Raw genomic sequence first — 26,840 nt, forward strand, 5'->3', positions numbered from 1 at the left:
TTGTGGGCTCTCCGAAGGCCTTTGCAGCACCCCCTTCCCTTTGACGACTAGCCATTGTCTTCTTCACCCGAGGAACCTTCATCTCTTACTTACAGATGTCAGTTCAGACCTCATCTTTTTCCGCAAAGCTTCCTCGAACAACTCAGATCAATTCAGGAGTCCTCTGTGCTCACATGAACCAACAGAGGACTTGCCATGACAACCAGCACGATCCTCACATCCTTTCCAGCACGCCTTAAACAGAGGCTTGGGCTTAGTGACATTTGCAAGCCTAGAATCTGCCACCATTTTGTAATACATACATATTGTTTAACTGGTAAGTTTGTACAAATCAAAACCAAAACCACCACCAAGACAGACTGCTTGGGCTGGAGAGATGGATCAGGGGTTAAGAGTGATTCCTGTTCTTCCTGAGGACCCAAGTTGAGTTCCTAGCACTAACAATGGCTTCCAACTCCAACCCCAGGGGATTGAATGACTTCTTCTAGCCTCAGATGTCACTCATACTCAAATGGGACATGCTCACACTGATAGACACATATATGTAAATAAAAATTAAGAAATTCAAATGTTTCTCAGGCTTATTTGTTCAATGCTTTCCCTCTATTATTTACACCCTGGTAGTTCCATTTGAGTATGTGGCTCCAGAAAACATCATGCAAAGCTCTGAGCACCTGGTGATAGCAAGGCAGCCTTCATGTGAAGGCTTTGAGCACAAACATGCTGGATGTGAAGAGTGAATGGACTACTGCCCTCAGGAATTCTGTGCAGGAGTGCTCATCTGCCCTGCCCCCTAAGCCTCCATGTGCAAAGTTACAGCCCTCATTGGTGAGCATCTAGTCACGCCTGTTCCAACAGTAAACCTTCTTGTTCACTTAAGGATCTTTTTATTTGGTTTAGGAATGAAGTATTTAATAAACAGAATGTTCTAGATCTAGAATTGAATGCCTTGGCCCAAGTCAAATTCTACCAATAAACACAGCTATGTTTCATTAAAAATAGCTTTTGATAAAGTTCTTTTTTTTTTACTCTGAGGAATTAATGTTCAGAGAGGCCATTTCTGTTTTGTTTCTGAGTTACTAGGGAAAGTTATTAAGCATAATAAAGTACCCATTTCTGTCTATTTTCCATCTGTTTTGAAAGAAGTCAGTTGATGGGGTTTAGTCTTTACACCCCCACACTCCCACTTCCAGTCTCTCACCGGCTCCTGGCAAAAGCGGCTTTTCCGGTCTTTCCAGATTCTCTTCGCTTTTCTCTTTAAAACTGTTATTAACGTCTTTGTTTAACTCCTGGGGCAGCGCTGGGAGGGGCCGTCCCTTCTCCTGGCATCTCTCCCTTCACTCCCCTTGATGCTCAACTTGGTGTCTCTTCACTTGCTCCTTCCCATTTCAGGGCTTTGGGGACCACCCACAACTACCTACTGCGCATCAATAGCCTGCACCTGGATCTCAAGCCACAGCTGTACACCCACAGACACCTCAAAGGTGTACCACGTATGAAGTTCCGCCTCCATTTGCTCCTCTCCCCCTGGACATCTGAGCTAGAAACTGGTCACATGGACGGCTGGTGTGCACCGTCAGTGTTTGTGAGGAGACAAAACCCTACGCTGTAGGTTTATAAGCAGTTTCTTATTTAATTCCCCCAACAAGCCAAAAGGCAGATATTTTGCAGGACAGACAAGTACAGTAATGTACTCAGGTCACACAGCAAGTGTGGAGCTGCACTCTAGACACTGCTCTATTCACGCTGTAACTACAGCCCCCAGAGGGGAAGGTCAAACTTCTCAGCAGGGCACTTCCCGCATTTAAGCAGGGAAGAGCAGTGAGCTAAAAAGCGGAGACCTACTCTGTTCCCCAGGGATCGCTGCCAGGACTGAGGAGGAGTGTCCCACTTTAACTTCTGTCTGTCTGGTCCTGAAAAACAGGCTGTGGCGGCGGGCAGCTTTCAGCCACCCATTCCTAAGGGTGAAACCACCCCAGCCGGTCCCACTTGCACTGCTGCCCTTGCAAGCTCTCATTCTTTCCCAGAGCTTCTGTCAGGGTTCTTAGGTAATCAATAAACCACCTGAAAGGTGCACCACCTTGTTCTCAATGTAGCACCTCTTTCTCAAAGCACTAAACAGAAAGGACTCAGCAGATGACCTTGAAGAGATCTTCTAGCAGCTAATGACGCGGATGAACATCTTTTCATTGAGTTGGACATTTTGGATATACAGTGGATCGTGATGATGGACAACCTGGGCCTTACTAAAAGTTGGAGCTGGAGAGATGGCTCAGTGGTTAAGAGTGTCCACTGTTCTTACAGAGAACCTGGGTCCACTCCCCAGCACCCATATGGTGGTTCACAATTGTAACTATAATTCCAGGGGACCTAACACCTCTCCAGAACTCCTCAAGCTCCTAAATGCATACATGCACACATAAAATAAAATAGGTATATATATTTTTAAGTCCTAAAAGGTGGTAGCTGCTAAATCTTGCAAGAAACTGATTTGTCTCTCTCACTCTACAGACAGAACCCCAGAATTTGGTTCTCTCCTTTTTTATCATTTGTATAAAATAATAATTTTATTATCATTTTCTGTGGATAAACAGCTATCAGAATTCATCTATAGCATCACGGTTTCATTGTAAACAGCATTTGTACAGGGTCTTCTAAGTTAGGAAATGTTACTCACACTGGCTTCTCCTAACTGAAAATTCTATGATTGTTTAGGATCTGTATGTCCGTTGCTTACTTGACCAATATACTTGGTAGTGAAAATTTTAAATTAAAGGATCCTTTTCTTAAAGATTATTCCAATTTTTTTTCTTTTAGGAAAGAAAAAAACCTCACATTAAAATGAAAGCCCCTGTGTACAGTATCTGGTACAGTATCTGCTGTTAAATGAATTCCTGCCTGTGTAACACCAACCACAGTCGGCATGCAGCTGGCCAGCCACTGACTGCTCTGCTGGAGATATACCAGCGAGGGTGCCAGATGTGCTGCTGCTCAGCTCAGGGGAGGAACATGCTTTCCTTCTAATTCTACTACAGTGTACGCTTCCTGGGAATGTAGTCCCTGTCCTAATTGTTTCTGTATTTCTTGGTAAATGTAGAAGAAAGTACTCTACACACAGCACGTGCTTTGCAATGACAGTCAACACAGACAAGAGACGAAAACCTACATGTCCATCTTAGAATGACTCCTAAGCTCAGACCAAATCACCAAGACCAAATCACCAAGTCAGTCAGGCAAGCGAAGCAGCCAAGAGAAACTGTGGAGACCAGGGACGGAGTGCAGACTCATCAGCATAGTGCCAGGAGGGTGGGGTTACAGAACGGAAGGACACAGAGAAGAGCAACGCCATTCCCCAGCTCCTGCTTCCACCTGCTGGCACAGGACAGGAACTGTTTGTAGACTGGGTAAAATCTGCAGGCAGCGCTAGAGAAAAACCATGAAAGCCTTGAGTTCCAAAGCTCTCTGGCCATGATAGAGCAAAAACAACCACTCACAAGACAAATGCGCCACAATCCTGGCATTTGTTCTGAGAAGCCTTGGCTGCCTGACGTACCCAAGAGCACTGTCCCATGTTTTCCTGTCTGTCTGTTAGTGACCAGGGAGACAGTGTCTGGATCTCCAGCCTGGGTGAGATCCTGCTCACAGGCATGTGTCCTCATGCACAGGTATGCTTTCTCTTGCCATTGTGCATTCCTTTGTTCTAAAAAGAGTACGTGCACATTCTCTGACTAGAATGGACACTGCAACTGTCTTCTTTTTCTTTGTTTTTGAAGTGCCAGGGATTGAACCAAGGCCTGTGTGCACTAGGCAAGCTTTCTACCACTGAGCTGCACCCCTAGCCAGTCTCGGTCTTGCCCCAACTCCATCCCTCCCTTGGCCTTCTCTAGTAAAACTCCTGTGAAAACGGTACCACCTGCTATTCCAGTGTGGATGACTCCCTCTTTCGGCGGGACTTGTACATAGAACACATTACACATCTGTTCCTGTAGGAATGAACAATGGTGAACTTCAATCCCTTCTTTTAAAAGTCGATTTTTAGTTTAAAAAAAGGTGATATTTTAAAAGTAACATTAGTTTAGATTTGTAATGTAGTAGAAAAGTTTGTTTCCAATCTTCATTATATTATATTATAAATAAATGAAAAGAGATTCTTTGAAAAACTATCTTTTTTTTAAAAACTATGAGAATGAAAAAAAATGTTGGAACCTACATATGGTCATGAGACTATGAGATGCAAGAAAATATGACACATAGTTGTTGCTGGAAAAAGAGAACTTTCATATTAGTTCATATTACAAAATTGTAATAAACAGGAAAACTCAGGTTCTAAGAAAAAAGCAACAAGAGAACAGCCTGACTTTCCTTTATCCTGTCTATCATACAGACTTAATCAAGGCTCCAGACAGGGTAAACAAACGAGGAAAGATTTAAGTGCTGTGAGGTCGATAAGTGGCCCAATCAAGGTGGCCCCGACCACAGAGCAGCAGAGCAAGCGCTGCTCTGTTAGTAAAATGTCCTTTAATAATTCATCAGGCAAGGCCTGTCCAGGGCACGCGGCCTACCTCAGGAAAGCCACTCCACATGAATGAATTGCTGCTGGCACATTTAATTGGCATTTGGGGTACACTTTTCGGAATTGAAATGCTTGGTAATTACTCAGGAGACTAATTCTCCTCCTCCTGTGCATTACTTACATGCCGATGGCTTTTGATTATGTCATCTGTGCATGAGTATTTGATTGTTGAACTGCTTTTCAATATGGATTCAATTGCTAACAAGTGTGTGTTTTCACATGTGACAATGGCAATGTAGTTATGTGGCTTTAAAAACTATTTTCTTTCTTAGTGCTACAGACCAACATAGTTATGGTGAAAATAATAGAGTGGTAATTTGCTTAAAAAAAAAAAAACCAAACAACAACTGGGGGGAAGAAGTGGTATATATATAAAAAAATAAGTCAGGAGCTGACAATCTTGAAGCATGGTGGGTAGGTGCATTACACAATTCCTAATAGAAAATGTATATAAAAAGTTTTCTTTCTATATTCATCTGAATATTTTTATTGGTTGAGCACTTCATACCTGCCTGCACACAATGTACTTTAAACATATTCACCGCAATAAAAAGTTTTAGTACATTTAAATGTATTTAGTCACAGCCATACCATCCTGAACACACTCAATCTCACCTGAAATATATTTAGTAATCATTCATGTTCCTAGTTCCAGTTGTTATTCTAGACCTAGGTGCTCAGGAAATGCATGAACTCCAAACCAGCACACACAGACTGACCGGCTATTCAAAGACACAATGGGGAAACCCCTAACAAGCAAACTACAACACAGTAAGAAAAACCAGAAGCGACCAGCAAGTGGAGAGCCACAACTCACAGCAACCAGCTAGTTCAATCCTCTACTTCAGGATGGTGGCCAGTAATGCCAGGCCTTGAGTAACTGCAGCCCAGACTTAAGCATCCTCTTTTACTGCAGGAAGGGTGCAGAGCATACTGAAAACAGACTGTGAGGGAGATTCAAATAATATCGACGTGGTGGCAACTTGTGAGTGTGGAAATGAGAAAGCCGGAGGCTGCTTCACTTAGTTACCAGCTTCTCTTGCTGCTGCTTCTGTGTGGCCAACTCCTGCTATCCCTGCTATGAATGGGAAGAATAACGTCAACTATTCGTGAAGCAGGCACTAGAGAAACCTTGTATAAACTGAATTCTCCCAACAACACCGACACAGACCTTACTTGTACCGTCATTTCAGATAGGATGAAATCGGGAGCATGGAGGTTAACAGGTTGCCCAGAGTGGACGCAGCTAAGCATTAAACTATCTGGTCAGTCACACCACCGCCTTTTCCACACTGCTCTCTACGCTGCCATTCACCTGACGCATCTTCAGCGCTAGCTACTCTTTTCTTCCTCGTGTGTCTTTTGTTGGTAGACAGGCCGGGACACAATCAGAGGGCTGGTCCAGCACATGAACCCTAGGAGCCCCCACCCTCATTTACACGCATCCATGTGGGGAATAAGGGTGGCCATGACCCCTTCCACTTCTGTAGTACACGGAGAACCTCAGCAAACTGACCTTCAGATGATAAAGGTGATTTCAGATAGTTTGATGGCTCGTCCTTTAAAAGCCTACTCTTTAAAGCAGGGAAGTTTCTTGACCAATAAAAGACAAAGAGTAGCCTATAAAAAGAACCTTCTCAACAAAGATGAAAGACGACTTATTACCCAACACACCCTTTTAGATCTGGAAGATGCATTCGGACCAAAGGAAAGCACCCACTTAATGAGCCCATGGCCATTTACTTCCTGAATGCTCATGCTAAGTGTTTCCATTCATTATCTCAATTAACTTTCCCTCTGCAGGTGAAGAAACCGGGGTGGGAAAACACCAAGACACACAGCACAGTGAGCAGCAGCACATGGGAGCTGAGGGAGGCAATCTCACTCCTGAGTCCGAACTTCAGCCATCACTGAGCTGCCTCTTTCCATTCGAACACGCCACCTAACTTTCTCCAAACAAAGGTTTGGGCTCCCAGTAGAGTATCCCGGCTATGGAACTGCAAGCCTCGTCCCATCTACTGCCTACAGCACACACATGGTTAGATGCCGTGAAGGTCAAAGGAGAGGAGAAATGGAGATGAAGAGGTTTCTGCGTCACAGGGACACGCCATAGTGCCAGTCACCAAGCTGGAATTCCGAAGGAGGTTAGAACGGGTCTTTCTTTCCCTTTTGGTGGGGGTGGTGGTGGGTATGAAAGCACAGGATCTGGGCGTGGGGTAGGAAGGGTGCATTAATTTCCAGTGTATTTGGTTGGTGATGCCAGCAATGTCCAAGTGAGAAGTGTAGTGGGCATCCAGAACTCAGGGTAAAAATGAGCACTGACCTGAGTTACGTCTGCAGCACCTGTCGGGGATCTTGTCCTATCATGCTAGAGAGCTTAAGCTGCTTGTGTGGACAAGCTGGTCCGGCAGCTCAGCCTCTACTCTCAGTAGTACTTAGGAGGCTAGAGAGCCTGGGCTTATAGCGAGTTCCAGGCCAGCCTGTTGCCAACAAGGAAGCACACAAGCAGAAAACCTTTGGTAAGGGCCTGGGAAGGAACTGCTAAGCACTCTGGTAGCTGATTTTAAAGGACAAGAGAGACTGACTCTCCAGTAAATTACAGTAATCTAGATAAACAACAAAGATGAAAAGGAGCAGTAGTAGAAAAAAATGTTAGATTCAAGAAATATTCAAGCAATTTAAAAAAAGCGGCAGGACTTTGTAAAAGTCGAAATGCTACAGAGTTTCCAGTTTGGGTGGGAGGACAAGCACCGTGCTCTTTGGGGGATGACTACTGAGTGTCAGGTGTGATTACTTTGTGATCAGGTGCCTACGAGTGACTGGGGTGTGCAAGCGTGGCGATTTAAATATTTCTTATCTATTATGTGTGTGTGTGTGTGTGTGTAGGTGTTTGCAAGTCTGTGGTAGTTTAAAAGAAAATGGCCTCCAAAGGGAGTGGCACTCTAGGAGGTGTGGCCTTGTTGGAGGAAGTGTGTCACTGGGGGGTGGGCACTAAGGTTTCTTTTTCTCAAGCTTTCCTCAGAGTGACAGTCAGTTGACTTCCTGTTGCCTGCAAGATGTAGGACACTTGGCTATTTCCCAGCACCATGCTTGCCTGCATGCCGCCATGCTCCCTGCCATGATGGACTAAACCTCTGAACTGTAAGCGAGCCCCCTCAATTAAATATTTTATTTGTAAGAGTTGCCATGGTCATGGTGTCTCTTCACAGCAATAGCAAACTCTAACCAAGACAGAGTCTGCGCTTTATTCTACTGTGGGTTCTGGAGACTGGATTCAGGTCAAGCTAGGTGGCAAGCACTTTTACTGTCCAGATCATCTTGCTGGCCCCAGTGTGGTGACAACTGGATATAGGAACCCGAAGAGTAAGAAAGAGAAATTCTGACATCTGAAAATACGTAATTCTTCGAAAGGACTGGGTCACCTAAGAGAGTGCAGATGTAGATTAGTTACTTTTGCGATCACCAAATACTTGACCGGAAGCAACTTAAGGGAAGAAGGGCTTGTATAGGGCTTACAGTCAAGGGAGTGCAGCCTGTCATGGCCTGGTAGGTGTGGCGGCAGGAGCATCAGGTGACTGGTCAGAGAGTGGACAGGAAGCAGGGCCAGGCTATAAAATCCCAACATCCATCCTCTAGAGCTTCTGTCAGTAAGGCCCTACAACTTCTAAAAGAGTGCCTTAGCTGGGGACCAAGTGCCCAAGCACAGCGACACATGGGAACATTCCACCTTCGAACCACGTGTGTACAGCGGCAGAGGACGCTGGCCAAGCAGAGAGAAAAGAAATGAGCAGCAGCTGGACGGAGGGGGGACTTCCAGAGCAATGGGAGGTGGACGCTCAAGTGTGGACATAGCGAAGGAAAAACATTAGTGTGAGGCACACACACACAAGTGAGAGGCACACACACACAAATGAGAACACTCATCACTCAGGTGCAGGTCACTGGAAAGGGAGCCCGGGAAGAGTGCTCAGAGGCGAGGGCAGCTGTGAACTTAACTGCTCTGGAAGTCAGCGTGAGAGCACATGGAGACCAGTCAGCTCGGGCTGGAAAGTGTTCCATTGGGTGACGGACAGCCTAGACTTGGTATTTATTTATTAACCACCCTTCCCTACTCTGTCCTTGGCTGTCATGTCGATCTGCCAACTGCAAACTACACAGGGTTTTAAGAGCGTTCTCCTAGTGCTGGCCATGTGTCGTTCTGCTCTAACGAGGTACCAGAAAAACAAGCCCTCCCAGTGAACATGAGTCCCAATCTCTATCAGACTGGGGTCTACATGAGTGCAGATCTAGAATGTTGATCCTTGTTTCTCCTCTAACTGTCACCAGTAGTCACCCATACCCTTCCCCTCACTGATACAGCTTAGTAGTTTCTTCTTAAGGTGTAGGTCATGGAACCCAGGGTCTTGCCCATGCTAAGTATGTACTCTACCACTGGTCCCTTTCATTATCACTTGCAGGAATTTAATTATCCAGGTCCTTAGTATGCCTCTTCCTTTGCCTTGAATGAAAGGAAATTACAAATTACAATGTTTGATATCAAACACTCTGCTCTATTTTCAACACATTAACTCCTCCAAGCTTTACAAAGACTGTAGGAGGCATTTAATATTCACTCCATGGTAGGCTCAATGAGAGAGCAGGTGTGGGGTCTCCACAGACCACAGGGGCTGCAGCAGGGCACACCACTTTCTTAGCCCATGTTCCTTTGTTCTGAGCAGCCATTGCCTTCTTACCCACTGTGCTATTTTTAAGTTCTGGTAAACAAGGGATTAGAGAACACTGGTCTTTACATGTCCAAATTCCGTGTCCTTCAAAGCCCAGCTGCAACACATAAATCATGTGCTAATCCCTATTTCTATCTTGGAAGTGACTCCTCTCCCTTGACTTGCCTATCAGTTTCTCTACCACCCTCTAGGGGTTTATCATCTTCACATTTATATTCTAATTACTTAAGTATGTGGTTTTTCACCCTTACTATGCTGTTTCCTTTGCCTTTTAACAAGCAAAATAAAAACAAGCTAAGCATTAGCCCTGGGAAGTCTACTTGTACGTTTACCGCATAGTATCATTCCGAAGGCTGTTATTCATTACATTGCTCAATTTACCTACATTATGGGTCTGCACAATACATCTTTCTCTGAAACAGTGCTTAGAAAAAAATGCTTCCAATGATTCTCTTTATTAAAAGATGTATTTTTTGTGTGTATGTAAGCCACTGCTATGAAGATTCCCTGAGAGGCCAGAAGAGGACATCAGATTCTCTGAAGCAGAACTTACAGGCACTTGGGAGGCACCTAATGTGGGTGCTGGCAACAGAACTCCAGTCCTCTGGAAGAACGGCAAGGGCTCTTAACCACTGGGCCATCTCTCTAGTTCCCATAATTCATATATTATGTTTTCCTTTGCCCTATTTTCCAGAAAACCCAAGCAAAATACCACACTGTCTTGATGTTCTTTCCATTTTTTTTTTTTGTCTTTAATTGTCTTCTCCTTTTACTTTTGTATATTCATTTCTTTATCAAGGCAGGATCTTGCTATGTAGCCCCACGTTAGCCTCCAATGTGTGATAATTCTTCTACTTCAGCTTCCTGAATTCTGGGATTACAGGTATGTGCCAACATACCAGCTATTTTCATTCATTTTACCACATAATTTTAGGTCAGTAAATACCAGTGCATTTTGAGAGTAGACATGTTTGAGAAGGAAGAATCAACTTCAGTAAGTGAACAATGCCAATCTAAGTTTTTCCAAACAGGTCCCATGTGCACAGTCCCTTGCACCAAGTTAAGGTTCACAGAACAAGAGAATGAAGTTCTGGGGTTTACTTACGCACAGGGTGCAACCAGCTATCTTCGATCATCCACCACCTCTGAAACTTGACAGCACTTCAGTGTTGATATGAAACATTTCTGATGAGCAGTTTTACATACCTTTCTGACTAGGGCTGGGTCCTTTTGCTATTCCAATTCAGATTTTCATGTTTTTACTTCTCTTCAGCTAACAACATGCTGTTGGGAAGGTAGCACTTTTGGCACAAGGAGATGAATTTAATGCAGCAGGTATGAGATGTGTTCCAGACATGATCTCATTATCATGGTGTACTTGGGCTGGGTACTCTTTCCATCACATAAGTGAAACAGCACGCCACTACTTCTTAATGTGACCAGTAGAATGTTACCTCTTTCAGGAACGTTCAGGGACATGTGTGTCCTCAATCTCAAGTACCTCTTGAGTTGTAAATGTCTGGAGAGTTTGGCTTCCCTGCCATGAGCTGACCCCAGGCCTGTCCAAGAGAGGCTCGCCTTCTGCTCCTTCTCAGCTTGATTGCTTCTGACCTAGTATTTCACAGACTGGCACTTCTTTCATATCCAGGCCAACATATTTAGAAAAACTTTGCTTCTGGAGAACCATTAATTAGAGCTAACACCTGGGCCTGTAAGGGACCCGGTGACCTTGAATGCCTCTAATGGTGACTACAGAATATGACAAAGTTCCCACTTGCCATTTATGGCTTCATCTCTGCCTTGTGCCCACCCGAGGATACATTCAAGATTCCTCTGTACCTGCTGCTTGAGCATAGCCCCAACAACTAGCTGACTGCTACATATCACTCTATGTTTAGAAGTATGCAACTAGGATTCTATTGGCTAATTAACACTTAGACATAGTAATTTCCCTTAGCAACTGGCATTTTGCTTAAACAAATATCTACTGCCTACTCAGTTATGCTCACTTATATCTACATTGTCAAGAACATTCGTTAAATCTAGGTCTGTCCTCTTTAGACATACGCAGGGAATACTGAATCTTCAGTTACCATTGCTGATGCTATCTTTCCACTTCTCCATTTAATAAAAACATTTATTCAGCATCTACTACATAATAACACCATGCTAAATGTTAGACATATCAAAGTGAACAACGAAAAACTGGGTTCCTGATCTCAGAAACTAACAACTATTAGGATAAGTAATGCTTGGGCTCCCGAAGTCCTTACAGGATTCAGAGGAACTGACTTTCGTAGCAGTCAGGAACACGCACCCCAAAGAGTGCAAGCTAATCTGAGACTAACAGCATCTCTCATAATCTGTTGTAGAGCTCCACCTACTCTTAGACACTTGTGAGGGCACACACTTTCTGCCTTGTCTAAACTTTCCCCCAGAATTTAGCTCAGCAACTAATCAGAGATCTTATAAATAAATAGATCTTTTGAATACTGCAAAACAAGTGAGGGGTGGCATTTACAGACTATCTAAACAGTGCTGACATTCAATATAAAGATAGTATCTCAAATCTGGGCACAGTGGCACAAGCCCATCATAAACACAGGGTGATCTTACTGAATGAAAGAAGTGGGGAAGGAAAGAAGGACAACAGTCCAATAGCAAATAGGTGAAAGGTATGGTGATGGCTATTCTTGGTTGTCAACTCGACTACATCTGGAATTAACTAAAAACGCAAGCAGCTGGGCACACCTGTGAGGACTTTTCTTGACTGGATTATTTAAAGTAGGAAAATCCACCCTAAACCCAGATCTTCTGAGGTAAGAAGGCCCACCCAAATCTGGGCCACACCTTGTGGCAGCCGACATAAAAGATGGGAAGGAAGAGGCCTTTGCTCTTTGCCTGCTTGCCCTCACTCTTACTGGCAAGTTCATCTGTACTGCTGCTGAGGCGTTCCTTCACTGGTATTAGAGCCCACTGCTTCGGGTTCCGGTGAAGACCAGCTGAGACATCCGTCCTCATGGACCGAACAATACTGGATTCTTGGACTTTCCATTAGGAGAGCATTGTTGGATGAGCTGGGCTACAGCCTGTAAGCAATTCTAGTAAATCCACTTTATATAAAAATTCTCTGCTCCTCCAGAGAACCCTGACTAAAATAGATACGAATAGGTATAATGTACAAAGTACAAAGAGGAAAACATGCTAAGAGAAAATGTCTACAGGTGCCTAGTGTTCACCGGCAAAACTCTGTAACATCAAGAGTGGCTTACTGTGGTGGACCATAATGGCCATTCATAAACACTGTGTAGGGAGAAGAGAGAATTAATATAATCACTTTAGAAAAGAAAGGGGGGGTCAGTTGAGAAAGTGTATACATTCTAGCTAAAAAAAAAAAAAGAAAAAAAAAAGAAAAGAAAGAAAGGAAAAAAAAAGCAACACCCTAAATATCCACGAACAAGAAAATGGATGAACTTTGGAAGTGTCGCACTGTGGCCCAGGAAACCAGTTCCACCAAGTGAAACTAAATCACAGGTAGTCTAGGGCAACAGGCATTTGCAGTGTGTGTATAAAAAGGGCACAAAAGCAAAGTTTGGGGCCGGGGTTACCGCAAAAAGGGACATGGATGAGGAGAGGCAGGGAAGGGACTTAAAGGTACCAGAAATATGCTTTTGTATGGAAAGGCACATTTTCCTTCTTTGAGACAGGGTCTATGAAGTCCTGGCTGCCCTGAAACTCACAGGCATCCACCTGCCTCTGCCTCTCAAGTGCTGGGATTAAAGGTGTGTGCCACCATGGCTGGCCTTTCATTCTTTTGAACATATTGAATATGTACTCGAATTCTGTATATATGTCTTTAAAATTAAAGATAAGCTACTGAGTGTTAGGTTCTAAGGTAGTATGGGAAAAGAATGTTTTAGATAAGGATTTGCATGTCTCGATTCCAGGCTGTGTGCTGAAGATATGAACTTTCTAGATGAGGCCCTGAGTCCAGAGAGAGAAGCCTGGAGCACCAAGAGGAGGCTAGACTGTGTGAGTTATAATCAAAGGGTGACATAGCACCCTTGCTTTTCCTCAAGGTCTCTGTCTTCAAAAGGAAGGCATTGGTGGGGAGCCAAACCAAGGCTAGTCCCATTGCGAACTAGGAGAAGAAGAAAGAGAAAGAATATAAAGATTTGGCTAATGGGAAAGTAAAAGAGACAGAGGAAAAAGATATGGTTCATTTTTGTTTTGTAATGGAGACAGGTTATTACTGTCATATTAGTTGGCTGGAATTTAATATATAGACTAGGCCTCAAAGTCACAGCGGTCCTGTTGCCTCTGCCTCTCCAGTGCTGGGTTTAAAGGTGTACACCAGCATGCTCAGGTGCCTTTTTAGATTTAAAAATTTTTATTTTTAAGTATGTGTATATGTGTACATGTGGTTTTGTGCACCTTGGAGGCCAGAAGAGGGCATCATATTGCCCGGAGCTGGAGTTCAGGGGATTGTGAACTGCTGGATGTGGGTGCTGGTAACTAAACTCAGGTTCTCCCCAAGAGCAGTATGTGCTCTTACACTGAACTATCTCCCCAGTTTCAGCTTCCAGGCTTCTGACTTGAAAAAAAAAAAAAGGTTACATCAGGATAAAGAACCATGGAATAAGATAAGGTCTACAGGGAAATGTAGTAAAATTAATTTAGGACAAGGCAATAGTGAGAATAAACAATGTAATAAATCAGCAAATACCTCCTGAGTGATCAAGTGACTGTGTGTTGTGGAATATTATTTTAAAATTTGTTATATTCGTTCCTACTGTGGAATATTTGTTTAATGATACAAAGATGTGTTGCATTCTTTTATATTGCATTTGCTTAGCTCTATGAAGCTGTGTTACTTTGCCTGTCTAAAACACCTGATAGTTCTAATAAAGAGCTGAACAGCCTATAGCTAAGCAGGAGAAATGATAAATGGGGGCTGGCAGGCAGAGAAAATAAATAGGAGCAATCTGGGAAGAGAAGGTTGAGGAGCGAGGAAAGGAGGAGAGGAGGACTCCAAGGGCCAGCCACCCAGCTACACAGCCAGCCATGGAGTAAGATGTAAAGAAAAGGATAGAAAACAGAGAAAGATAAAAGCCCAGAGGCAAAAGGTAGATGGGATAATTTAAGTTAAGAAAAGCTGGCTAGAAATAAGCCAAGCTAAGGCCAGGCATTAATAAGTAAGAATAAGTCTCTGTGTATTTATCTGGGAGCTGGGTGATAGCCCCCACAAAAGAGCAAAGAGCCAAAGAGCTAAAACAGCAACCACAACTGTGGGACCTTGGAAAGGAGCTGTTAAATCAATGAACACAACCTAATGATCCATGTATTTCTTTTTCAAACAGATGCTTCTCTTTTTTGTACCCTGACAAAGAGGACTATGAGGCACTACAAAGAATTCCTATGAGAATTTAGAAGACTGCTAAATAAAGTCTATAATAAAATCTAACTATGCAGCCCTAGGAGTATGGGTGTTATGCATTTTCAGAAAGCAGGATTCAGCTGGGTGGTGGTGGCATCCTGTCTTGAAAAAAAGAATACAGCAGGATTCACCAGAAAGTTGTGGCTATTTCAGTCCCTGCAACTCTGTCCATAATATAGAGCAAATACACTGTTCCTCTTCATCTTACCTTCAAATGAGATTAGCTATCAGAAATACTCCACCCAGCTCAGGGGCTGGAGAGATGGCTCAATGGTTAAGAACAATGGCTGCTCGTCCGGAGGACCCGGTTTGATTCCCAGCACCCACATGATGGATGGCTCATTACCATCTCTAACTCCAGTTCCATGGTATCCAATGGCCTCTTTGGGCTTCCACAGGCACTGTACACACATCTGCACATACACTGAGGCAAAACATCCAAACACATAAACAAACAACAACCACCTGCTCAGTGTGACTTGAAAGATCAGGGTTCCCTTTTTAATGCCAAGGGGCTTCTATGCAAGTCAGAAGCATCGCTTTGTGAGTTGGAGCGTCTTTCCTACTTTACATTCTATATTGATTTCCTTTGGTTTTAATTAATGATTGGAAGTCTTCTTAAAATGCCAGTCTTCAAGCCAGCTGTGGTGGAGTCCTCCTATTATCCTAGTAGGCTGGGGCAGGGGCCAGGATGACTGCTGCAAATTTGAGAGCAGACTAATCTACACAGTGAGACTCACATTTCACAAGAAAAGAAAGTCAACTCTTATTGTACTGGCTGGTTTTAGACTTCCTGTGATGATGAACTGTGATGTGTTAGTGTAAGCTGAATAAACCCTTTTCCAGTTGCTTTGGTCATGGTGTTTCATCGCAGCACCAGAAACCTTGACTAAGACAAGCTGGTACCAGGATAGTGGGGGTACTGCTGTGTTGAGAGCTCAGTGGGCTGTTCTGTAGCAGCCTGGAGGATGAGAATGTTGAGGGCAATGTAGACGATAAAGGCCTGGCTTCTGGTGTTTCAGAGGGAAGTTTAAACACTTTACTGGAACCATTTGTTAATTTGAGTTAGACTCTGTGGTTCTGGTCAGCTGGGCTGAAGAATTAGCTGTGATGATGAGGAGACCAGCATCATTGAGCTGAAATCTTCTGGGTAGTGTTTCCTCGGAGTCAGCACACAGAAGCTGTGTTTCAGAGGTGGTCAAGGTTGTACCATTGGCAGCTGAACTTGGTAATGTAAGTGTCACCCAAGTGGTGTTTAGTTTTGAAGGCATGAAGGGGTCATGGAGAGCAGCTGAAGCTTGGCACTGGGAGAGGCCAGGAGAGGCCAAAGGTGAAAATAACACCCCAGTAGCAGTTCAAGGCCTAGGACTGAAGGGGTCATGCAGAGAAGTTGAGGCTTGGTACCATAAAGAGAGCCCAGGAGAGGTTATTGGTGAAAGTGCAGCCCAGTTGCCCCAAAGACCTCAGCAGTTTGTAGATGCCAGTACCATAGGTTGACCAAGGACAGCCAAGAGCAGTGGAGCGGAGCATGCCTGGACCAAGAAGACAAGCTGTGTGTGCTGCAGAGGGCAGAGCCAGAAAAGTGACCCAAGCCCTTTGGAGGAGCCCAGAAGATTGTGGGTGAATCCTAGACGCTGAACATTGTAATCAAGTATCTCAAAGCACACAGGAGCCCACAGTTGAGAGATTTTGAATTTTTAAAGAGATTTGTAGTGGGTAGCCATTCCAGCCTTGGCCTGGAAGTTCCAACCCCCACTGAGGCTTCGGAAAGGTCATGCCCACAAGGCAGGGTGGAGGAGGAAGCGGAAGACCGAGGATCAAGAGGAGAGGTCTCTCTTGGTTTCAGGACCCTGGACACTGGAAGTAGACCGAGTAGAGTTCTCCAGAGAACACTGCTGCCGGACTGCGCCATACCTTTGCCAGACCCTGCAACCTATCCCTTCATTTGTAAGTTACCCCACAAAATAAACCTCCCTTTTAACTACGTGGAGTGGCCTTAATAATTTCACCAATAGAGACTGGATATTTTAAAGAGCCTGAACTTTTAATGTGTTTGAATTTATAGGAACTGTGGGTCTTTTTAAGTTATTTGTGTTTTATATTGTGATAATAATATTAATGTGCTACCTGGGCATAAATGAGAAAGGAAAGATTCTAATCGAAAAGTGCCGTGTTTGTTTGTCAAGGTAACAAGGGGTCAGTTACACTGGTCGGTGGTCTGTCAACTTGACACAAGCTGGAATCATCAGGGAAGAGGAAGCCTCAGTTGAGAAGATGCCTCCATAACACTGGGCCATAGGCAAGTCTGTGGGGCATTTTCTTAATTAGTGATTGATGTGGGAGGGCCTTTCCTGGAACTCACTCTGTAGACCAGGCTGACCTCGAACTCACAGAGATGATCCACCTGCCTCTGCCTCATGAGTGTTAAAGGCGTGCGCAGCCGCCACCGTCTGGGCCGTATTTTTCTTTGTTTTCCTTATATAAGGTAAATCCCCCCAAGGTAAGACTTCTGTCTGCTCTGTTCACTGCTGTATTTTCAGATACAGGAGACTGTGGGACCTAATAACCCCCTCTAATGTTTGGTGTCTAAAGACAGCATCTAGTCAGTTGTCAATTTACTGATGAGGGAAACAGTCACAGACAAGCATTTTAGCCTAAGATCACAGTGCTGGCCAGTGACAGAGCCAGCATACAAACTCAGGCATGCTGGATCCAGACTCCCAAGGTCTAGACGCTCTTTGCAACACACACCTTGGCATGTAAATCTTCACGCAATACACATTCACTTCACGCGATACACGTTGTCCTTCCCATATAAGTTTGTTTGAACCCAAAGATTACATGTAAGTTTGAAGAAGTAACAGAGTTTTTGACCAAGGTCAGCAGTGAAAGACATCACAACAAAAACCCCCATTTGTAACTTCTTTAATTAGGGGCATGCTCAGTTTCAGAGGCTTAGTTCATTATCATCTTGGCAGAGAGCATGGTGGCAGGTAGGTGTGGTGCTGAGAGCTATCTTGATCCACAAGCATAAAAAGAGACTAGGCCTGGCATGGGCTTTTGAAACATCAAAGCCACCCCCTAGTGATACACTTCCTCCAACAAGGCCACACCTCCTAATCCTTCTCAAATAGTGTCACTCCCTAATGACTAAGCATTCAAATATAAGAGTCTATAAGGGCCATTCTCATTCAAATCACCACAGTGACTAACTGCTATGTACATCTTCAACAGAAGAGCTGATATACTTAAAGTAGATTGCTAATAGTCTCCCCCATTCCCTGATTCTTCTTTTGAGGCAGGGTCTCACTCTGAGACCCAGGACAGCCTTGAACTCACAATCTTCCTGCCTCAGTCTATCACATGCTGAGATAACAGGCATGTACCACTATACCTGGCATATTACTGGCTTCTAACAAGATAACAATTTTATGGCATTTTACATATTTATTTCCACACATGAATGAAGCGTCTGGATACAATATATAAGCAGTTCTCCACATTTAGAGTGCACATGTTAAGGTCACAGGGTAGACCAGGCCAGGGAGAGCATGAGGTTAAGAATCTTCCAAATACTGAAGCACACTGATTTTGCCATACAGACATTTGCAGTGATGATGAAAAGCAATGGTGGGTAAACTGTTGCCATCTTTGCCCTCAAAACTGTCACTGCCATTGGTAGACAAACTCAAGGCCACACACATTAAAATGAAATCTCAGTTGCACTGCAGGATATTCTTGCTGAGGCACTAAATATTTGCTGTGGAATAATCCTTCTGTACACTGGAAATGTGTTGCTCTCATTTTTTTTTTTTAAGCTGAAGATCGAACCCAGGGTCTTGTGCTACCACTGAGCTAAATCCCCAAGTCAGCTCTCATTGTTTTTACAAAGAGGACTGGTCGATAGCTAGGCAGGGTTTCCGGGGCAGAGAGAATGCTGGGAAGAAGGCGGAGACTGAGGAGTCTCAAGACAGATACAGAAGTAACACGGGAAGTTCATAGATGAGGTAAATGAGCCTCAGAGTAGCACACAGATGAATAGAAATGAGTTAATTTGCTGGGTGGTGGTGGTGGCACATGCCTTTAATCCCAGCACTCTGGAGGTGGAGGCAGGTGGATCTCTGTGAAATCGAGGCCAGCCTGGTCTATAGAGTGTGAGTTCCAGGACAGGCTCCAAAGCTACACAGAGAAATCCTGTCTCAACAAAACAAAACAAAACAAAGAAAGAAAAAGAATAAAATAAATGAGTTAATTTAAGTTGTAAGGGATAGCTGGAGACAAGCCTAAGCTATTGGCCAAGCATTTAAAACTAATAATAAGTCTCTGTGTGATTATTTGGGAGCCACTGCTGGGGCACAGAGAAACTCTGCCTACAAATATTGTTTATTTTAAACTTTCAACACTTCAGTGTACATATGGCCAGGCACACATATAGTACTTCTGAATACTCAAGTACAATGGTGTTTCAGAGGAACTGGCTGCTCAGATCAAAGCGATTGTGAAGGTGAATGAACTGAGTTCAAAATATTTTTTTCCTCCCTTTCTTTTCATGGAATAGCCTTTAAATTTTTTTAGAAATTAAGTAAAATTTTTTGCAACTGGGTCTTACAGTGTACCCTAGGCTGGGCTTCAACTCTTGATCCTATTGGCCAGTTTCCAATGCTCAGATTACAAAAATGTGCTACTATGCCTGATTATAGTACTATTTATTTTATTTTATTTATTTATTTTGGTTTCTCAAGACAGGGTTTCTCTGTGTAACAGCTCTGGCTGTCCTGGAACTCACTTTGTAGACCAGGCTGACCTCGAGCTTGAGATTTGCCTGCTTCTGCCTCCTGAGTGCCACCATCACTTGGAGATATATACTATTTTTATATATGTACTATTTTTAATGACAAACAAGTCAGAATGATTCTTCTTGCCCAGTCAATGTGAGGCTCTGGTTTCAATTCCCAGCACTCAAACAAAAATTCCAGGTTATTTTGACTTAAATATTTGACAGAATACTAGTAGGTGTCTGAGGTGGCTCATGCTTGTCATCTCAGCAACTGGGAAGCTGAGACAAGAGGAACATGAATTCAAGGCCAGCATAGCCTTTATATAGAAAGACCCTGTCTCAGAAAAAAAAAAAAATCCTCAGAAAAGTAACAAAGTGAGACTGTCACTTCAAGGAAAAATATGAGAATATATATCTCTAATAAATCCCAGCTTTCAAATGAAAACTAGAATTTTGGAGAATCCTATCCACTAAAGTGAACATCTGAAGACTTCTAATACAGTAGATGATAACAATGAGGAATGTGACCACTGGATAGTATATAACAAAGTATGTCAGCATCATAAGAACTACATAACACAGCCACTAATTTCCAAACGAACTGTGATTGATACTACAAAATTAGGCAGAGTACACTCTTCATTTAAAATGTAGGATACACCAAATGGATTTCAACGGAGCAGAGTAAGAAGAGCACATTGGTACACACTTCCAGTTCCACCCTGCAACCCATCCTGTAAAAACCGCCATCTGTAGAGGTTTATGGAGGAATCAAGCTATTTTGTATTTAGTCACTCCAGCGCCCACTGACAGATGAATGGAAAAATATGCATGTAATGTATTTATTACTATTTGATAAACACACTAATCCTTTAAAACTGTTCCAGTTTTAATATTATGTGGCTAACTATGGGCAGATATAGTCGACAGAAGCGAAACTAATGTTCCTAGGTTTTCAGCAATTTTTGAAAGGTAAAGGGGTCCCGATATTAAAAAGTTAGAGAAAGGCGGGCGGTGGTGGCAGATGCCTTTAATCCCAGCACTTGGGAGGCAGAGCCAGGCTGATCTCTGTGAGTTCAAGGCCAGCCTGGTCTACAGAGCGAGTCCCAGGAAAAAGGCGCAAAGCTACACAGCGAAACCCTGTCTCGGAAAAAAAAAAAAAGTTAGAGAAGACAGCTAGTCGCCTTATAATGGAAATTTATTCTCTCTTCTTGCTTTTCTAAGTGAAGACCTCCATTTCTAGGTACAGCTTCATTTGACAGCCATACCACTACCAGCCAGGAGAACAGAAAAACGACAACCACAACAGCAAATCCAGCCCAAAGAATGGTCGCAGTCATCACAGGACCTCGTCAGAACCACTATTGTCCCCTGGGTGCACAAGAACTGCAAGGACTCAGGAACACAAAGATCCACGCAGATGAGTGGCAAAGCACAATAGAAAACCATGAAAAGCAGAAATGCTGACGGTTCAAAGTAGTTTTGTGTACATCTACAAAAACCCCAAAGTTCTTTTTTTTTCCTGTTGAAGTCTCGCTTGAAATTTCAGTGTCGGGCAGATTTGGCAACGGGGATGTGGGGGTGGGGTGGAGCGGGGCGGGGGGGGGGGGGTGGCGGCATTGTTTCCGAAAGCCGGTAGGTATATCGAGCGAAGAATTTAATACCTTCACCATTTTGCTACTGGTCTGTAGCAGAGGGGTGTGGTTAGAGCAGCGCTGGGAAGCAATTCAAAGCAGCAGCCTAGGCTGCCCAAACTGTGGCCAAGCAACCAATTCTAGGCCAAGTCCATTTGCCAGGGTAAGAGGTCGAATGTTTTATGGGAAGGAAGAAAATAAAAATGAAGTTAGAAAGCAAGGATCAAAAAATCAAAACGGTCCCGGGTGTATATTAAACGCCCGGTATGCTAACATGTGCATGAGGTGCATATGAAAATGCTTTATTCCCGAGCCCACAGCTGTGGCACTTGCTAGATCAGGTCTGCAGTTCTGAAGGGAACGTCGATCTTCCTTTTGGTATTCCTTTTGGGTTGGCTTTGCGAACCACCATTCTCACGGACTGCGGCTGAGGCAATCCCAAACAAAGGGAAAGGATAGCCTCGGGAGGGAAGCCGGGAGGGAAAGGTGGCCCCAGGTTGCTGCGCCAGGTGTCCCTCCGGAGTCCTCCAAGCAGGCAGAGGGAAGGGACAGTCCCAGGAGCATCGCAGGGGTGCAGGGAGGACTGCACCAGGCCCCACCGCATTCGCGGACAGACGACCCCACCCTGCCCACGGTCAAGGTTAACCCGCGCCCACCGGAGTACCTGTGGAGGCCTCGCACAGCCGAAAGGCACAGGGTGATCATGGGCACGCCCGGAGGCCGGCAGCAGCGGGCGTGTGGTCCTCCGGCCTGTAGGTGCCGGAGGCGGGCGGTGGAGTCTCCGGGCCCGGGAGCCGAGAGTGGGCCTAGCCGCGGAGACCAGAGCTCAGGAACGCGGCGGCCAGCCCTGCCAGCGCCCTCCCACGTGCTGCAGCCCCACGCCTGCGCCCGCGGCCCCGCCCCTCGCCCCGCCCCGCACCCGGCCCCGCCCCTGGTCTGGCTCCGCCCCACTCCACCCCTCGCCCCGCCCCTCGCCCTCGCTCCGCCTCTCTCCCTGTCCCGCCCCCACCCCCACCCACTCGGTGCCCTGCTCCGCCCCAGGGGCGGATCCAGCAAGACCCAGCGTCCGAGAGAGCCTAGCGAGCAACGGGGTGGGCTGAGGGGGCGGCGGCGGTGTGGGAGCCGGGGAAGTTTGGGAGACGCGGCCAGCTCTGCGATCCAGAGCGCCGCTTCAAGCCTCGAGGACCGCGGGGGCAAGCGGACACGCTTCCCGACGCCCCCGGGGCCCGCAGCCTTCGTCTCGTGTCTTCTTACCTGGTAAGGGGCTTCTATCTGGAAAGGGTGCGTCTCCCGCAGCCCCCGATGGAGGCCTGCACCGCGCACCCCGTGCAAACCCGGTCTGGGCTGAGGCAAAGCCAGGGTGCAGCGGGGAGGGAACCATGGAGTGGGAGGTGGATGTGATTGGAGATGTAAGAAGGGAAGCTTGGAGGAGGTTGGACAGCACCCCCCAGCTCCCGATTCTGTTTCCCCCTTGTGCCCCCGGGGCCTTAGTATGTGTAATAACCTCTCTGGCCTAGAGACTGGGCTCGGCTTCGGGCTTCAAAAGAAGTACAAAGCCAATAAACATCCTAGCGGCGAGTACCACACCCTGGCTGTGAATTAGGGATCCCGGGGAGCAGATTGCTGATACGATTTAGTGGAAATAAGCCATTAATGCCGCCTGGCCCTGCGCCACTGTTTGGATGCATAGTATTCCATGTGAATGAACGCGGCCAGGAGCTTCCGGCTTGTCCACGACAGCACAGCTACTGCGGGCAGGGCAGGTCGGTTTGTAGTATCCTTTGGTTTAGACGGTGATTTCTGAGCAGTGTGTGTTGATTAAATGGAAACGCCGTTTATTAACAACAGTACTCAGTGGTTGGACAACCTTTCCACAGAGCCTTGTCATCAGCAAGTCAGTCAACCTACAAAAGTAGTGGAGTGTAAATTATTAATACATTAAAAAAAACCACCACCTCTTGGAATAAAGGAAGATGCTCATTGTGGCTGCCTTCTGAGTCAGCAGTACTAAATCTCCCTTGATTCAAAGTGAGGCCTTTCAAGGGTGATTCTCCCTGTGTCTTTTCTTGTGTCTATCATATATATACATTGTTAAGACAGAGTGAATTTGCTACACATGTTTTGAAAACACGTCTTTTCACTGAGGCAAGCTTAACCCAGTTTAATAGTACTGGGTTTGAATGAACATGTGGAATATATTACTGTAACAACATGTGCTTTCTTGACGCATTAAAGAGAGAAGAAAGAGATCAAGGTAATTAATGGATGTTCTTGTTTTTATTACTTTTAACATAGTATATAACCACTGATATTTTCTTCTTTTTTCATCCAGGAGGTAGTCAAGCTTCTAAAATGTCATCGGTCAAGCCTCTAGTTTATGCAGTTATTCGTTTCTTGCGGGAACAAAGTCAGATGGATGCATATACTTCTGATGAACAAGAAAGTTTGGAAGGTAGGTACCTCCTGTTCTTTGTGTTCGTATCATAATTATAAAGAAAGGTTAAAATAGCTATAACCCCAAGTTTATGACTTTTAATAACAAAATTAGAATATTTTCTTGAGAGGCTTAACTAGATGTGTTATTTCCATTTTCTGAGAGTTGCTTTAACTAATAAATACAACTATTGTTTATTTACTGAAAAATTATTGTCAGAAGTATGTCATTCATATTCTAGAGAAGTTGTTCTTTGAACTAAGTTACCATTGTTCCCACTTCACAGATGAGGAAAGGAGATCACATGATTTCAGCAACAGAACAGTTACTGTGTAACAAAGCTGAGGTTTAAATCCAGTTCATACTTCAAAGATTTTTTCCCCCTCATTTTTCTAATAAGCAGAGGATCTCATTCAGAAGAACACTTGAAAATACCTTAGTCATTGCTATATCACTATGTAGAAACAAATCTAAGTAATTATACCATGACTGAGCTCTAGCAAATGATACTTTGGGAAATGAGAGGATTTTGCCCTTGTTGTCTGGGAGCTTTAAATCTTGGCTTCAGTGATCTGTAAAGCTGAGCAGGACTGGAGAAGCACCATGCATTTCCTTGATACCATCTTTGTGCTTCATGTTTATGAATGATAAAGTTCTAATTCAGACAGCTGTAAGAGGATGGAATGATGCAGATAGATAGGCTTCAGAAAGCCGAGCTTCCTTGTGGTCCAAAGACTTAATTGTTGCAATGAGAGCCATTGGGATGAGCTGAGGAACTAGCAGAACGGTTTGGATTTCCCATCTCCAGGCTGCTTCTCCCATAGAGGGGGACTCATCTATTAATTCTGTGTGCTTTCGTTGGAGATAGGGTTTTAGTAGGTGCAAATCAAAGTTGGGCATTTGTTCTAAATCGTCCTCTGGTGAGATGATGTCTTTCCAGGTGGCAATGGGTGGAGCAGGTGAGGCACTGTGGGAGGACATTGCAAATTAGCCCTTTAATAGAAAGGTCTTTTTGACCTCCCTGACTGTGTGAAGATAAAGGTAGTTCGACTAGCAAAGGAAAGTCTCAGTTGTGATTGCTCTGTAGCCACAGAGGAAGGCAATCACGTAATAAGAGATATTTCTTCTCTAATCTAAGGCAGTATGGTGTTTTTATGAAGCAGAAAGAAAATCGGGAGTGTTTTAAAAACCAAGATGTTATGCCCTATTTTTAGAATGGCCTTCAGCCAAAAATATGTGCCTTCAGCTGTTTGTTATATATGGAGTCGGCGCTGGTGCCAATTGTTTGTGACTGACCCCTATTTTTGACTCTGTGAGTCTAATTTAATTGAACATGAAGTCATGTGGAGGTGTCTGCCCACCTTCGAGACATTTAAAAATGCCTTGGGAGAGGCTCCGTTGTTCCAGCACATTTACCACTGTTGTGGAGCTCTGCTGCATCAGCTTTGACGTTCGTCACCAGAGCATGTCATCCACTCCTCCTAATTGTTGTCGCCTGTGACATCTGCTTCACTTTTGATTGTTGTCCCTGCAGCATACTGCCACTCATGCACGCACTGCTCTGTCTTAGCTCTTTCCCGTCCCAATAAACTCCTGGGTGACTCTTATAAACCCCTGGGTGACTCTCGCGTCTCTCTTCCACTGGCCGCCTGCGCTTCTCTCCTCCCCTGATTTCAACCACTTGGTAGTACACTAGGTTGGTGTTTCTGATTTGAGGGTCATTTTGCAAAGTCTGGAGACACCTTTGAGGGGCACAACCTTTGGGGAGGCTGGTATTACTGGCCTCTCATGGGCAGAAGCCGTAGATGGTGCTAAGCCCTCGGTACTGCCCAAGAAGGGCCTTGATAACAAGGAATTACATGATCTAAAGTGTCAGGTGATGAGATGCAGATCCCCTTTCCTAGACCATATCATTCCCAAATTTTATTCCACCAGTAGTCTCTATCTAAAACATTTTACCTCCCGACTTCTACTGTCTGTGTCTCTAGCAGCCCTCTAGTATCCATACCCCAACAATCCCTTGACCACCCCTCCAACCTGCTGATCTCTCCTTCCTCTACCTCTGTCTTACTTGTCTTAAATCCTGTGCTGGATCATTATGATATATTTTCCTGTATAATTTCTCCTGTCTTGAAAAACCAAACCTTAATTTTAATTTTCTAACTACTGAGTTAGGAAATGTCCATATCCATTTGACCATACATTAATGGAGGAAAAATATTACAATTTTGCTGACTGACTGTATTAATTCATGACTGCAAACCTTAAGCAGACCTTTAGTGCTGCTGGGTGACCAGGGTATTTGTTCCTTATTCATTCATTTGTTCAACATTTTTATTATCCTAGATGGTCTTTTTGTTTGGGGGGGGGGGGGTTTGAGACAGGGTTTCTCTGTATAGCTTTGTGCCTTTCCTGAAACTCACTTGGTAGCCCAGGCTGGCCTTGAACTCACAGAGATCCACCTGCTTCTGCCTCCCGAGTGCTGGGATTACAGGCGTGTGCCACCACCGACCAGCTCTAGATGGTCGTTTTAATAATTTCTTTAATCTTCTGAAACTCCAGACTTCCATTTCAGCTTTTACCATTAAAAAAAAGAAGAAGAAAACAGCCTCTACCAACTTCCACATTCCTTACATTCACTCACTGCCAATACCCTCATGCTTTGCTTACCTGCCTATCTATTACCGTAGGTGGAATAGCTATATCCCTTTCTCTGAGAAATCTCTCTACTGGCACATTTTCTCTTACCTGCTAGGATTTTAATATAGATTATCTTTGTCCTATATCATCAAATTTTCACTCCACTGGATCTTTTCATTCAGTCATAATAAATGTACCATTAGTTCCTCTCTCGTTAAAAACCCAAGCAAAAACAAGAAAAGAAAAATGAATAGGGATGGAGAGATGGCTCAGTGGTTAGAGTACTTGCTGTTCTTCTAGAGGACCCGAGTTAGGTGCCCAGCCTACATTGAGTGGTTCACTCCCACCAATAGCCTTAGCTTCAGGGAGATCTGAAGCCCTCTTTCTGATCTCTGAGGGCATTCTGTTTACAATCGGTACACACACACACACACACACACACACACACACACAAGTGAAAATAATTTTTGGGGGGGGATAGAGAGTTGGCTCAGTGGTTTAGAGCACTGGCTGTTCTTCCAGAGGACTTGAGTTAAATTCCCAGCACCCACATGGTGTCTCACAACTGTCTAGCTCCAGGGGATCCAGTGCCTTCTTCTGGCCTCTCCTAGCATCAGGAGC

At 44.5% G+C, this 26,840-nt stretch overlaps 2 protein-coding genes across 2 annotated transcripts in view; one reads left to right on the forward strand and one right to left on the reverse strand.

The window, feature by feature from the left end:
• Nln (neurolysin) overlaps positions 1 to 22,022 on the reverse strand; it is a 99,447-nt gene extending 77,425 nt beyond the window's left edge. The window contains exon 1 of the mRNA XM_036207285.1: positions 21,810 to 22,022. Coding sequence (XP_036063178.1) covers positions 21,810 to 21,850 — 41 coding nt within the window. The 5' untranslated portion in view covers positions 21,851 to 22,022. The remainder of the gene's footprint in view (positions 1 to 21,809) is intronic.
• Positions 22,023 to 22,179: 157 nt separating this feature from the next.
• Positions 22,180 to 26,840, forward strand: part of Sgtb (small glutamine rich tetratricopeptide repeat containing beta) — a 38,723-nt gene continuing 34,062 nt past the window's right edge. The window contains exons 1-2 of the mRNA XM_036207197.1: positions 22,180 to 22,402; positions 23,478 to 23,597. Of these exons, the coding sequence (XP_036063090.1) occupies positions 23,498 to 23,597 (100 nt within the window). The 5' untranslated portion in view covers positions 22,180 to 22,402; positions 23,478 to 23,497. The remainder of the gene's footprint in view (positions 22,403 to 23,477; positions 23,598 to 26,840) is intronic.

Source organism: Onychomys torridus, chromosome 15 (genome assembly GCF_903995425.1).
Source record: "Onychomys torridus chromosome 15, mOncTor1.1, whole genome shotgun sequence".
In the NCBI taxonomy this organism is placed as follows: Eukaryota; Metazoa; Chordata; class Mammalia; order Rodentia; family Cricetidae; genus Onychomys; species Onychomys torridus.